The 14,199-nt window shown below is 35.5% G+C and overlaps 2 protein-coding genes across 5 annotated transcripts; one reads left to right on the top strand and one right to left on the bottom strand.

Annotated features, from left to right (window-relative positions):
* The first annotated feature begins 6,586 nt into the window (after positions 1 to 6,586).
* LOC123715786 (muscle LIM protein 1) lies at positions 6,587 to 14,192 on the top strand. 4 transcript variants are annotated; one of them, XM_045671087.1, is made up of 11 exons: positions 6,587 to 6,749; positions 7,113 to 7,246; positions 7,727 to 7,892; positions 8,888 to 9,014; positions 9,376 to 9,472; positions 9,597 to 9,681; positions 10,629 to 10,925; positions 11,225 to 11,357; positions 11,612 to 11,799; positions 12,201 to 12,354; positions 13,403 to 14,192. In XM_045671087.1, the coding sequence occupies exons 2-11, from the start codon at positions 7,132 to 7,134 to the stop codon at positions 13,523 to 13,525; spliced, it is 1,485 nt and encodes a 494-aa protein (XP_045527043.1). In that variant the 5' UTR covers positions 6,587 to 6,749; positions 7,113 to 7,131; the 3' UTR covers positions 13,526 to 14,192. The 4 variants fall into 4 exon arrangements, 3 of the variants coding, with proteins under 3 accessions (XP_045527043.1, XP_045527044.1, XP_045527045.1); XR_006754478.1 differs by lacking the exons at positions 11,225 to 11,357; positions 13,403 to 14,192 and having other exon boundaries at positions 12,201 to 12,341; XM_045671088.1 differs by lacking the exons at positions 9,376 to 9,472; positions 11,225 to 11,357; positions 11,612 to 11,799; positions 12,201 to 12,354; positions 13,403 to 14,192 and having other exon boundaries at positions 10,629 to 10,794.
* On the bottom strand, positions 12,469 to 13,102 carry LOC123715788 (selenoprotein F). Its single transcript, XM_045671090.1, has one exon. The coding sequence runs from the start codon at positions 12,992 to 12,994 to the stop codon at positions 12,497 to 12,499; it is 498 nt and encodes a 165-aa protein (XP_045527046.1). The 5' UTR covers positions 12,995 to 13,102; the 3' UTR covers positions 12,469 to 12,496.
* Positions 14,193 to 14,199: the final 7 nt, after the last annotated feature.

Raw genomic sequence — 14,199 nt, 5'->3', positions numbered from 1 at the left:
GGCACTCTGCATCTTCACCACTTCCACCTTTACCTTGGTGGGTGTTTTGAGGAGTTGTTCGGATTAATACCTAAAGCTGAGTATCATCATCGGACGTCGAGGCAGAATACGAAATTCCACCTGTATCACCTCCGTTCCTCCGTCACTCACCGTTTTGCCGCGCATCACCATGTCCAACCAGCTGCTCACTGAAGTATTTCCGAACCAATTTGACTTAGGGTCCTTCGAAAAAAGAGCGTATCAATTCTTAAAAGACGCTCTGGCATTGAGAGTGTCCATTATCACTTAACATGTCCATTTGCCCCCTAGAAAATCGTCTATAAAAAAAAGAGATAATATTATCTCTCCACTCTATAGATTTGGAGAAATTATCCAACCTGTTTTTAAAGAGTTTAAAGAGGGCATTAATTACACTTTTCGGAAGCCACTCAGTTTTGGGGAAAAGTTTTGAGTGCTTTTCCGTTTAAAGAACTACCCATAAAATGTGTATTTTCACTAAAATAACGAGCTTCTCAATTCCTGGAAGATTATAGTTGACATTAAGGATTTAATAGGTTTTAATAAAATTAATAATCATAGTTAAGTCTTCTAAATAATTCCCCTTATACATACATGTATTGGTTAAATTGCGGATACTTTACACTTCTTATCTCTCTATATATCTTCATTACAGCGTAAATTTGACAGGAAGCTATGCTAAATGAGTGTTAATTTTTTTTGTAGAACTGTAGGCAAACGGGTTCGAGGCTCTCTGATGTCAAGTGACACCCATGGACACTCACAAAGCGAGACAGCTCGCGAGTGCGTTACCAGCCTTTCATTCCTAATCCTTTTCATAATATGGATTTTACAAGAGTGACCAATGCGCATGAGCAGCCTTGTTTTTTTTGAAAATTCTTCAAATGTCTGCGAAAATCTAAAAGTAGTGTATGAAATTTTGATACAGCGTAGGTGGGACATTTGGGCGTGAGTAATACACGTTAATACGGAGTGTGTTGAGTAACCCAGGGATCCCGTGTTATTTTCGCCTCGGCCCACACAAATTCAGATTCGCTACACCTGAGCGTTATTTAATCTGTAGTCTAAAACATTCTGTGTAAACTATGTACCGTTGCATGGACGGAAATAAACTGACATTGAGTTACCCCCAAAGGGGCAGATGTATCAGATTGGGGCCAGTTGCCGCACTATGTTTTGAACGTATTGTAATAAAAGCCAGTTTAATGACCAATCATTACAAAACCTTAGATTTTTTATACTTTTTATTTGTTATCCTTATATCCAGATACTCCTCCTATTATATACTTCCGTTTATCGGAACCCCTTCACGGGTAAATGCCTCCTCCAGCTTTTTTCATGGCTTACTTTCTTTTCTTTTTTATCAATCAAATCAAAATCATTTATTCATAAAGGTAACACAATGTACACTTAAGAACGTCAAAAAAGAAATATGTATTAAAAGCTTCTAATTTTACATTTACTGCCAGTGCTCGAATCAAGGGTTTAGAAAGGAAAAGAAGATTAATAAACTCAGCCATTATTTTTAATTGCCAAGTTGTTTTACACAATGTTTGTAAGGAGCTGCAATCATTACACCACGTTCCACATAACATCTTAAGTAATTAATAGAAATAATGGCACATATAAAAATCTCTAACACGGCCGGAACTTTGACCTTATTGACTTATGCCCACTGTCCATTTTATAAAAAGATTAATTAAAGTCATTATTTTACTATCACGAAATAATTAATGACGACGCTACTTTTGCTAATTTACGCCAAGTCGACTTGCCAAGTGATTAATTTGGTTGATTTTCACAATATGTTTACGTTATTTTTAAATCGTAAATGTAATGGAGGTGCTTTATGAGCCTTCAATGATTGATAAAATCCTAACTGTACAACAATATTACGTATGTATAACCATCGACCCAACTGAAACTCAAAACTATCCATTTATTTTATTTATTTAATTATTAATAGTTTGTTACATTACAATATAAAAAAAATTAACATAATTAAATCAAAAGCAGGGCAACGGGCGGCCTTATCGCTTTCGAGCGATCTCTTCCAGGCAACCACTGTCAGTACAGAAAAAATATGTATTAAATTACATAAGATAGGCAAGAAGTGCAAAAATACATGTTATACACAGTTTTTAAGACAAAACTAAACAGGAACAAAAAAAACAAACTAAACTAAAAAGATGATACATTAAAAATAAAAAGTAAAAAGATACATAAATCACGATAATTTAAGATAAGTCTCACGTCAGTTAGTAGTTAGTAAGAAAGCTAGGGATGCGATGTGGAAAGGTAATGTTTGTACAGAAGAAATTTAAAGGAAGATAGAGAAGGAGCTAAGCGAATAGGGACGGGAAGTGAATTCCATAGCCTAACTGCAGAGACCTTAAAGGAATCGCCAAGAAAGGCGATTATATCCATCAATTCAAAACCCTTTCTATGGGACTCATTTTCTACCAAACCATATTTGATCATACAGATAAGTCCACGGAATGGAAGAACTAGCTTGAAACGTTACTACACGTTGAATTTCCTTTACAGTTTTTAAAATCGGATAAAATGGAAAATTTCCAATGGCGTTTGAAAAGGTTCTGATCAAAGAGATTTTAGTCTAAAATTTTATAAGGTATCCGTTTCCGCTTTTTGCATTATCCTTTATTGTATTATAATGTCTTATCTCCTTTCATAATCAATGGTATTAAGTTTTTTTTTGGTTTAAGTCCATATTTGGTTTCTAATTAGCTATAATTATTTATTTCTTCTCACGTGTAGTTTCCCTAAATTTTATTTGAAACCGGCATAACGTAAAATTATTGCCAAAGACAAAGAAAATGAAAGATATATTTGTTAAGATTATTTATAATCTGTTAATGATGCGTATACAGTATATGTATTGTCTATTCTTAAAATACGTTTTGGCTGAATAATGGTGGATTTGAATTATAATTTATTGTGTAACATATTGTATGCAAGTAATTAAAATGATGCCAATAAACAATGCAAGTACAAACAAAATTATTAAGATCAAATGGGCGACGAATCGTGTCCCGTGGATTGGACTAGAAATCTTGACCAATCAAAAACATACGCAATTGTTTTGTATCCGGTACACCTAATAATTTCAAGTATAAGCAAGATCTTTATATTTATATTTATTGGGGTCATAATAAGACGATCTGCTTGAGAACAACTGCTGGTGAAAGAGACGAGTGAGACTACAAGGGGAGGTCTCTGTCGGAAGACAAGCTCCACAAAAAATAGTATGTATTTGCTTAGTGAATTATTACTAAGGGGTCATAATATCTTATCGTTAAGATATTTTATAAAAAGATATATCAGTCTCACATTTATACTGAAAACTAGTTCTTTTCGTAGTGATTATAACAAAATCTTTACACATTTCAGCGTTGTTCTTTAGATATCCTAATAGTAGGTACTAACACATTAAAATTATTTTTGAATCAGCGGTTCTTCAGTGCTCCATGGTCCAAGTGTGTGCTCCAAATGAAACTATAGTTACATAATAAAGATTTAAATAAAATGATTGATGCAAGTTTATTTTGAATCAACAGCTGTGCTGTCGTGTGATTGCACAATTACTTTACATTTATGGACATAGTATGAAGTATACGTAAAAGGAAATAGGCCATGAGCGGCCAATATACTTTACCAATAAAGGCACGCTAATAAAAAAAATATATTTTATTTTATTAAGGTAATCCTACAGCTACTCATTAAACAATATTCAAACAATTACATTATACACAAAAGCCATAAACGGAATACACATTTAGACATAAAGCACAGTTTTACCTATTAGTACAAAAAATATAACAAACTACAAATTCATACTAAATTATAAGTTCTAAGATTCATTTATCATAATAAATATTTTATATAAAGGAAAAATAACAAAGCCATTATTAATAAAAGATACCAGAGGTTTTTTTTTAATATAACGATTAACAACTGATTTAAGGATCTTCTAATATTAATTTACGTAATTAAACGAAATTTGACAATTCAATTCAAGCAATTTACCCCGCCCTTTGGTAGCTCATATCCGAGCGTGGTGATCAGCAAGGAAACATCTGGATTGTACAATTAGTTTCCACCGGTTTCTATCCAGTACCTCACTTATTATGTACAGGTTTAAAGACGATGTTGATTGGTTCAAAGATATTAAATTAAATTAATTAAAGTTTGGTTCCTGTGGGAGTATAGCTTTTGTTTTGATCTTCTTTTAATTAATTTTTAAATAATAGTTAGGTATCTTAATTAAGACTTATTTTTTATATTTGGATAAGTTTATTATAATTACCTATAAAAATGATTCTATATTATACAATAATAATAATCCATTGCTGAATAGTTCTTGGTGTTAAATTTATGTATCTATATTTTTGTAATAATTTTTAAAGCAATCCTTCTGACTTTCACGATATTTGGGCCCTATGATAATCATAAAAAATTGGTATGATTGAAATAATTTTCTTTTGCATGCAGGTTATTAAGTACGCAATTGTTGCTCACTATCATTGTTCTAGCGCTCGCCTAATGTCGAGGTTAACACAGATCTAATAAAACACTTCTAAAGCCTTCAATTATATAGCTGAAGCAACTTAACACTGTTTTTTTACGCTATTTTTAAGTTCCTGTCCTACATTATGGCATTAAAACCAAAAACGATTACTTGAATCGTTGCAGACACGCTCCGATAGTAAAATTAAAATATTTGGTGTCAGAAAATAAATAGTAACCACTATATTATTCATTATGTAATCTTCTTGAGCAGTACACACTATATACGAGTATATACTACGCATTAACTATGCGTATTAATAACAATAAATAAATTACGAAATCTAGTCCAAACGTGTAATGAACATTTAAAATTTTTAATCATCCAAATTGCAAGTAGTGTTTATTTTAGTTTTAAAAATATTAATAGATAGGCAGGTGCGGTGTACTTGGCAAAGGTGATGTATGACTGGACTAATAGTCCGAGTAACATAATATATATCTATATTCCTTATAATGTCTGAGAAATAACAATGTAAATATTGCCAAAGTTATGACTCAATGGTCATGTCAGATTTATTTTTGTTCTAAGTAACTGTTTTTGTTCTGTGACTCATTCTCATTGCAATTTTCCCGCCCCCGGAAATGATTTATGACAGAACATCTATGGGTATCTTACCATTGGAAATATTGAACGTCATGTCACATTTGTATAAATCTTCTTTTGTTTTCGTAAAGCGTGTCTGTGCCAGATAAAGCAACACATCCGCAGTTACAATACCTGTTCACTCCCTAACGTTCCGAAGCCATGATGTTTTCCTTCTGCCAACACGCTGTTTTCCCATTTTAATTGAAGGAGGTGTTATAGATCATGGCGCAACACGTTTGTATAAATATAACCTACTTCACAAGTGTTAAAGTTCCTCAGCAAACCTGTGATCCGTATACTTTTACCCGGTATAAAAAACATTGTTGTACAAAAAAACATACATATGGGGCCGGTGCCTTTGAGGCTTACGCTACACGATACATCTGTATACCAAGCAGGTAGTAGTCTATGTGGAGTCCTTCTCAGAGAATTGTACTCGAAACATTTATATGAACTCACACAGACATTGTTAATTCATCCAGATAGGTACAAGTATTATGACTTCATACGTGTAAAAACTCCAGAATCACATGGTATGATGCATTTGATTTGATTGGTGATACATTTTTGCGGCAGTTAAAGTTGGCGCTCGAATCAAATCTATAACGTTTTGACGGAACTAAAGACCGCCTAAGTATGTAGTATGTCATAATCACTACGTTGCATTAGTTGTATGAAAAACAAATAACAATATTAGGAACACCATTGACTGACTTTGTTGAGTAAAAGAAATAAATAAATAAAATAATCTAATTATTTCATTCAAAACGTACCTTTAACTACAGTTACGCTTGATTAGCACGATTAGAATGTTTCTTTCAAAGATTTAGCGTATTTTAGCGATATGTGTTAACGTTATCTATTTTAAGAGTACCGTTGATTAATATAATAGGCAATAATAGATTATTTACAACAGCCACGTCTGTTAAATGATATGTATAAAGACCGCTACAAATCGTAATTTATTCAAATCAGCTACTGAATTAGGGCAGTGAAATACGTTCTAGTTTCTTGTTATTTATGGTTATATAACACACATTTCAACACAGGCATAAAACATTTTAAATTATTCAAACAAATAAAAGAAAACAGACAAAAAGATTAACATTACAATTAATTTGTTTAATGACAAATAAATACACGTACGTTATAATTATTACGAAGACAATGTACTGTTTGTAAATGACATCTTACAAAGCCATTCTAACAAAATTTAAAAACGCTAATTTGTTGTACATTTTTTAACCTTTTGGTTTAATTTATCTATCAATATCGTTTTACTAAGGTCTAAACAGTTAGTTGTCTTATGAAGTCACTGGTAGGCAAGATCTTTGAATCAAATTGTCAAGGGCAGCTAGTGTAAAACATAGGGGTGATGAGTGGTTGTGAGGGCGGATCACCGCCGCCCCACCACTGGGGCCGTGTGCAACTGGCATAGACTACAGTGGCATCCTGCCCTCGCGCATCATTCGACCTCCGCGCACAGTAAACTCGGCAAGCGCCTTGCACTGTATACGCGTTCGGGAGTGTACTCTCGTTGCGACACGACGAACAGGTCCGTCCTCCGGTGAAAGTGATAAACCATATCGCGAGTGATTGTGGCTTCTTCCTAATGCTATAAATAAGTGCTCTCCAGCATTACCTGGACGCCCCAAATTAGGCGCGTTGGAGTTACCGCCCACGCGCCGCCCGCCTTATGTTTCACGTGTAAATGCATTCGGAAGGAGCCCGCCCGCAATTTGCATGCAATTTGTGTTGAAGTAGTGTTTAATTGCGAATTGGATATACGCCAATGGACATTGCATTATTTGGATTTGATTTTGTAATCCAGTTCACTATTTTATCCAAAAATTAAATACTTGTTCAATTGTTTTCAGTCGTTTGTCATGGCGATAAACGTATTTCTTTTTTTTTTCAGGATAAGTTAAGCGAGCACAATGCCTTTCAAACCAGCAGATAATCCCAAGTGTCCAAAATGCGGCAAGTCCGTATATGCGGCGGAAGAACGTGTTGCCGGCGGACTCAAATGGCACAAAATGTGCTTCAAATGCGGTAAGTTTAATCAAATATATTAATATCATTAATTTAGGATTACTGAACACTTTGAGCTGTATGCGCTTTCCGTGTTTAATAGTTCTTTAAATTAATTATACTCAAACAAAGGATAAGACAAGAAATTTGTATGTAAATTGGATATACAGGAAGTTTCGAAGACAATAAAAGGTACTTTGAAGATAGTAAACTAAAAATCAATATTTTTACTCAACAGACATGAATTCCACACGAAACCTACATTATATTAACATACTCAAGTAAATAATTTCAAGTCACGAGTTCAATTCTTAGAACAAAAATGGAATTTCCTGTACATATCTCATGTTGTAGATTCAAGTTTTAAATATTTAACAACAACGTATAGTTCAACCTTTAGGTACAATCAAAGTCAATATACTCGAATATATGCATGAATTACCTACATGAATAGACTCTTATAACAAAACTTAAGATAACAGACTGTATTGGTTTACATAGGTCTCTGCCAGAAGCTTCTCGACTCTACTAACTGCTCAGAACACGAAGGTGAACTTTACTGCAAAATGTGCCACGCGCGTAAGTTCGGACCTAAAGGTTACGGCTTTGGTGGCGGCGCTGGCTGCCTGTCTATGGACACCGGCGACCATCTTAAGGGCGAGAATGCGTAAGTAGAACCTTCATTCAAACTCCCGCCGCCCGCGCCACTGAGGGTCTTTCCTTATCAAAGGTCGCAAGCCGACCGGCCTCTTGGCCCGTACGTAACAACATTAACCGCGTGTACATAAACTCATATAAAGTAGAAGCGCGCTCGGCTGTACATTCTGCGCCTGACATGTGCATGACCAGTCTTCGTTTATGTCGCAACAGGAATTGAGCGTGAGCAGAGTTCCAGCAGCGCTGGCGGGCACCGACACACATCTCGGTCCACCGGCGGCGCGTTGTCAACATCATTCTGTATTTTAAATTTAGTTAGGATTATTTATTCGCTATCGCTTAATTTATTTTGTTAATCGGTCTATTTTAAATTTATAAGATAAAAAAAATAAAAAGTCGACTACCAATCATGTGTATTGCTCGAATCGGGTGGGAGCGCGGCCGTGCCTGGCGCCGGTCCTAACCGACCCATGAAGGGCTCACGCCAACACGGGCGCGTTCCCATTCGAACCCATCCCTCCCTCTATCGAGGCGACCCCAACACACTGGAACAACGGTGAGAAAACCAATATGTAAAGCCTCAGCACGACATCGAAACGCTCGTGACGCACCAGTAGAGCATGCTAGAAAACTCTGTCTTTTTAATCTCTTGCAAAAACTGACACACAATAACAACTGCTAATGCTTATTTATATTCAAACTGATCAGTGTATGTGATGGGATAAGGAAAGCGCCCTCTAAATCGTTTAAAGTTGTTTTTTGCAAAGTGGCCGACTGGGGCCATAGCGGAGCGGGCGGCCGGGAACCCTTTGCCTTCTCCCATTACGGCGGAGGTGCGCCGCCGAAATCATTTGCTTCGCCGCCATTCGTTTGAACAAATTAAAGTTGAATGTAGGGGCCGCTGGAGAGCTCCGGGGCCCATAGCCTTTTTAACATTTCTTCTTCATCTTTGCTCTGATGTTTTGCATTTACAATCCCTAAATGATCAAAAACTTGTGAATACAGAAATGGATTGAGGACCAATGGAGCGTGTATGGAACCACGTGTAATTGCTAAAGCTCCACCTGGAGAAGGTTGCCCGCGTTGCGGCGGTTACGTTTATGCTGCAGAGCAGCAGTTGGCTCTTGGAAAGGTAAGCTTTACGTCATCATACCATCAAGAATCGTATTCTTCTCAATCATTTTAACAACACGGCATTAAGATCTTAATCATTATCATGAATATCAAGTAAATCATGTAATAAACATCATTTCATCCTAGGCCTATCACAAAAAATGCTTCAATTGCTTAACATGCCACAAGAACCTTGATTCAATGATCCATTGTGACGGGCCAGACAAAGAAATTTATTGTCGAGGTAAATAAGACACATATTTGAATGAGGTTTAGTTTATCCCCTTACCCAGTGGCATTAACCGCAGACATTGTCCTAACACCTGTTTTGTGAAGCCTGCATGTCGTATTTACCCTTACTATGTTCACTGTTTGTCCAGGCGTGGCACAAGGAGTGTTTCAAGTGTGCTGATTGCTTGAAGCGGCTGGACTCCACAAACTGTTGCGAGGGTCCCGACAAAGACATTTACTGCAAAGGTTGGTCTCGTGTGACTTCATGTATGACTCCTCCAACTAATTTGATCTAAAGTTTTGATAACACTTACATGCGAATGAGGAGTTACGTGAGAGGTATCTGGTTATAATATTGTTTGTTTTTCAGTATGTTATGGAAAGAAGTTTGGACCTAAGGGATACGGTTATGGCAAGGGGGCAGGTGTCCTTCAAAGCGACCCTTACGCGAACGGGTGAGAAAATAACTTATATTAATATCACAGACACTTAGTACACATAACATAGATGTATCTTTCAAGCAACCGGTGAGAAGTATGTATTCACCTAGTGATATCTGATGAAATCGAAAGGAAAAGCAAACTTACAAACTAAGCTATATTTATAACAATAATACGAAATTAAACTAATGTTGATGATACGTTTATATCGAATGAAAATATAACTGATATAATGAAATTATTAAACATAAATTTTCATACAATTTTGTAATTCAAACATAAAATAGCTGTTGTCGAGACTCTAGAAATAACAGTTTACCAAAGTCCAAAATTTAGCATCGGAAAATATCCGACATAATGTTTATAATCAAAGCTTTCCAAAAAGGACAATAAGCCGCATATTAGCGATTAGCAACAAGTCTAAACTTATCCATTCTCAGGTTACAGACAGGTTTAGGATATTTCCATCGTGAGTTTCATAAAAACAACTTATAATACAAACAACAGCTGGCGTCGTGCCAATATCAAAATAGTACGTCCGTTCTCGAACCGACTAATTTTAATATAGATCTCGCCACGCTTACAACATATATAATCTGATGTCCACATATTTTCTTTATTATTAGGTCACACACTTTGGTTTCGTCATGTTATGTAAGAGGATTTTAGCGCAAGCAATATCTTCCTATATACAAATAGTCTAAAATTAGACAATCAGTAAACATAAGATGTTTTTGTTAAGATAATGACTTGAAGACACCGGGTCATTATTAGAGTTAAAAAATATAGATAATAAATATAATACAGATACTTACGTCGATACTTGCATTGCAATGGATTTTCCTAATCCTCTTTTGATCTTTAAATATGTAGGTAGGCATGATTAAATACTCCACACTTTACACAATTAATTTTATAGATTAAAAAAAAACTTAAGGATTTCGTCTTTCTATCTCTATTAGGGACCAAGCACCCAGGACTACGGTGATCGACACCGCAGCGATCCAAGCACCACCTGGCAAGGGATGCCCCCGATGTGGTGGCGCTGTCTACGCCGCGGAGCAAGTTCTGGCCAAGGGTCGTGAATGGCATCGCAAGTGCTTCAAATGCCGCGATTGTACAAAGACACTTGACTCGATAATCGCATGCGATGGTCCAGACAATGATGTTTACTGCAAAACTTGTTATGGCAAGAAATGGGGACCTCACGGTTATGGATTCGCTTGTGGATCCGGCTTCCTTCAGACCGACGGTTTGACGTAAGTACTTCTGTAGAAAAGTAGTAATGTCCCACAGCCGTTAGGAGTATACCGTTATAAGAAATTTAAGTTCAGAGTAATGTTAAAATTGGTCCATCCTCATGCCCTATGATTCTTTATATCAATAAAAACTGCCTAATATGTATGGTCTATACCCGTTCGTACTTTCAAGCGCTAATTTGATTGGGGCAAACGTTCTTTTGCAACCCACCACGCAATTTTGTCCCTACGAATACGTTTACATAGAATTAGGATATTTAAAAGTTTTTGAGGACAGGTTTTAATGATAAAACTTTTAGTGAGGACGAGATCTCTGCTAACCGTCCATTCTACAATCCTGACACAACATCAATCAAGGCGCCTAAGGGACAAGGTTGCCCGCGATGCGGTGGAATGGTATTCGCCGCTGAGCAACAACTTGCCAAGGGCACAGTAAGTGCTTATATAGAGAATATATTAAATAAAGCTTATATATACAAGCTTATAACTCACCTTTTATTTGGGAAATTGCAATTAATTAAGTTCTACAAAGAACACTAATATTATCGAACCCAATTTTGATAAAGTTTGAAATTTATACTTAAAGTATTGTTTCACAAATACGTTTGAAATAAAAAATATGATTTTAAATGGTTTTCACTATTTCAATATGTCGAATACAATTATATCTATTACGTTTATCTCAGATGTGGCACAAAAAATGCTTCAACTGCGCGGAATGTCATCGCCCACTTGATTCCATGCTAGCATGTGATGGACCAGACAAGGAAATCCACTGTCGGTCATGCTATGCTAAACTTTTTGGACCTAAGGGATTCGGTTATGGCCACGCACCCACCCTTGTATCCACCGACTCTGAACCCACCACAACATAGTAAGTGAAAGTAATATGAATTTTATTTTTAATAGCTAATACGTAAGGTTTACGTAATACGTAAATGTAGCATTTATTTGATGATTAAAAATAATTATTTACTTTTTTACACATATATCCCAAACATTGTCTATGCTTGAAAACAAAATGCATTCAAAACGGCCCCTAGGTTGAGGGATAATTATCAACTAAAGACGTAGTGAGTAACAAATTTGCCATTCACCTGCACATATTTAGGAAGGCCCCTGCATCATGCCTCTGGGGTTAACTGACTTCTCATAACAAACATTTATATTTAAACATTAAAGTTAAAGAAACTATAATAATAAAGTTGAAGCACAATAGAAATCCAATACCAGTTTAGTTTTTAAACATATATTAACCTGTCTGCTATATTACAGCACTGAACAATTACCATTCACTGGAGCTAAAGCCGCAAAAGGAAAAGGCTGCCTCCGCTGTGGATTCCCAGTGTATGCTGCTGAACAAATGAACTCAAAGAATGGCACATGGCACAAACGGTGCTTTTCATGTGCAGACTGCCATAGATCTCTTGTAAGTACATACTGATATTACTGTGTAAATAATATTAGGTAAGTAAGGCTTGTGTTTAAAGCCATGAAAGTGAGCCCCTAAACGTATACTAGTCATTTAAATAAAACACACTTAAAAATGTCTGTAAACTATTTAATGACAATTAAATTAGATTTGTCTTTAAAAATCCTCTATCATCATCATCTTCTTTAACTAAATGAGTATTCAAGAATTCTTCTACAGAGTCAGTATTCCATTTTTCTATAGCAACCGTATCCTTGACTATACCATCTTTATCTAACAATTTAATAATAGGGTCCAAGCCTCGTACATACTTAATTTGAAGATTAGGGAATTTGGCCGGCCTATCACTTTTAACAAATGCCTGGATTTGTGGATAAGCCGGGAATTTACACGTACAAACTTCAAGTATCGCTCGCGCGTATTTTTTCTCCTTAGGCGCCGATTCATCTTGGTGACAACATTGCTTGCAGTGTTCAACTAATTCGTCCAAACTGAAATCTTTTAACTGATCGCAAGACGAACACAGTAGATTCGATTTAATGAATCCCAAAGATGAACAATCTTCACTTGATAGTTCCCCCTGACTACTGTGTATTAAAAGTACTGCAAATGCCACTATTAAATATGAAAACATCATTTTTGCTTAATTGTTACTATGTATTTAATTAAAACTGAATTAAACGTAAATATACATTGCAATTTTGAAATCTAATCACTTAAATCCACGACACAGGTCAGATGGTAATAAACTGTCAGATAATAAAAGTATGAAACGTCAGTTGTCAACTACAGGAATAGCTCTATGGAATGTTATGATTTTGTGTATAGCAACATGTACCATTATAAAATCTTTTATCCACCAAATATTTCGAAAATTACCGCAATATGCAATAAAAATATTGGCAGGTCCAATTGAAACTTAATTGTTAGAAATATTTATCGACTTACATGTGAAGAAACTATATACAATGAGTAGTACACTCAGAACATCAAAATTCTAAATCAGGTTAGAGAAATTTTATTCACAACATTTATTCTTTTCAAGGATTCGACGAATTTGAACGACGGGCCCAATGGTGAAATCTACTGCCGCGGCTGCTACGGACGTAACTTCGGCCCCAAAGGAGTGGGTTACGGTCTAGGAGCAGGCACATTGACCATGGCTTAGTTGTACTATAAAGCTGGACTTTGTAGGGTTTAAGTGTGAACGGTAGCATGAAAGGAATTTAATCTGGGTCATGTTGCTACCTATCATACCATGGACTAAACTGGTTTTAATCATGGTTGATAAATATGAGACTAATAAATATATATAGTTATGTATTTTATAATGTAAGAACAAATATTTTATGATAAAATTTAAACAAGGTTACATTCCTTTCATTTAAGCGTAAACTGTGATGAATGTGTCTGGGCCCTTGGTTTATCTTCGTCATAAAATATTAATGTAAAATGCATAGATATAGATTACAGAGATAAGTGTACAAAATTTATTTTATAATCATAAATATTAAAAAAATAAAAAAAATACAGTGGCATTGTGTTACTTCAATTATTGAGGTAATGAAACTATCCTGTACGTGGCTAAGTTTGCATTAGCAATTACGACCGACCAGATCTCGGCAGATCTGAAGCGCATCATCACTATCAACTACCTGTACCAAAGATTTTGTACATAATCTATATAATACAGCAATAAGTTGTGCTAGATCTAACAACCGCTTGAAGCTTTTGCACTTTATATGTAAGATATGAGTTAAGACAGCTTATTGCAATTACTAAGCGAATTCATTGTATCATTTTTATTAAATAAAATAAATAAATCGCTTTTAAAATGACTTT

Source organism: Pieris brassicae, chromosome 10 (assembly GCF_905147105.1).
Source record: "Pieris brassicae chromosome 10, ilPieBrab1.1, whole genome shotgun sequence".
Taxonomy (NCBI): Eukaryota; Metazoa; Arthropoda; class Insecta; order Lepidoptera; family Pieridae; genus Pieris; species Pieris brassicae.
Note: the sequence above shows the minus strand (reverse complement) of the source record. Positions and strands in the feature narration are given on the sequence as shown.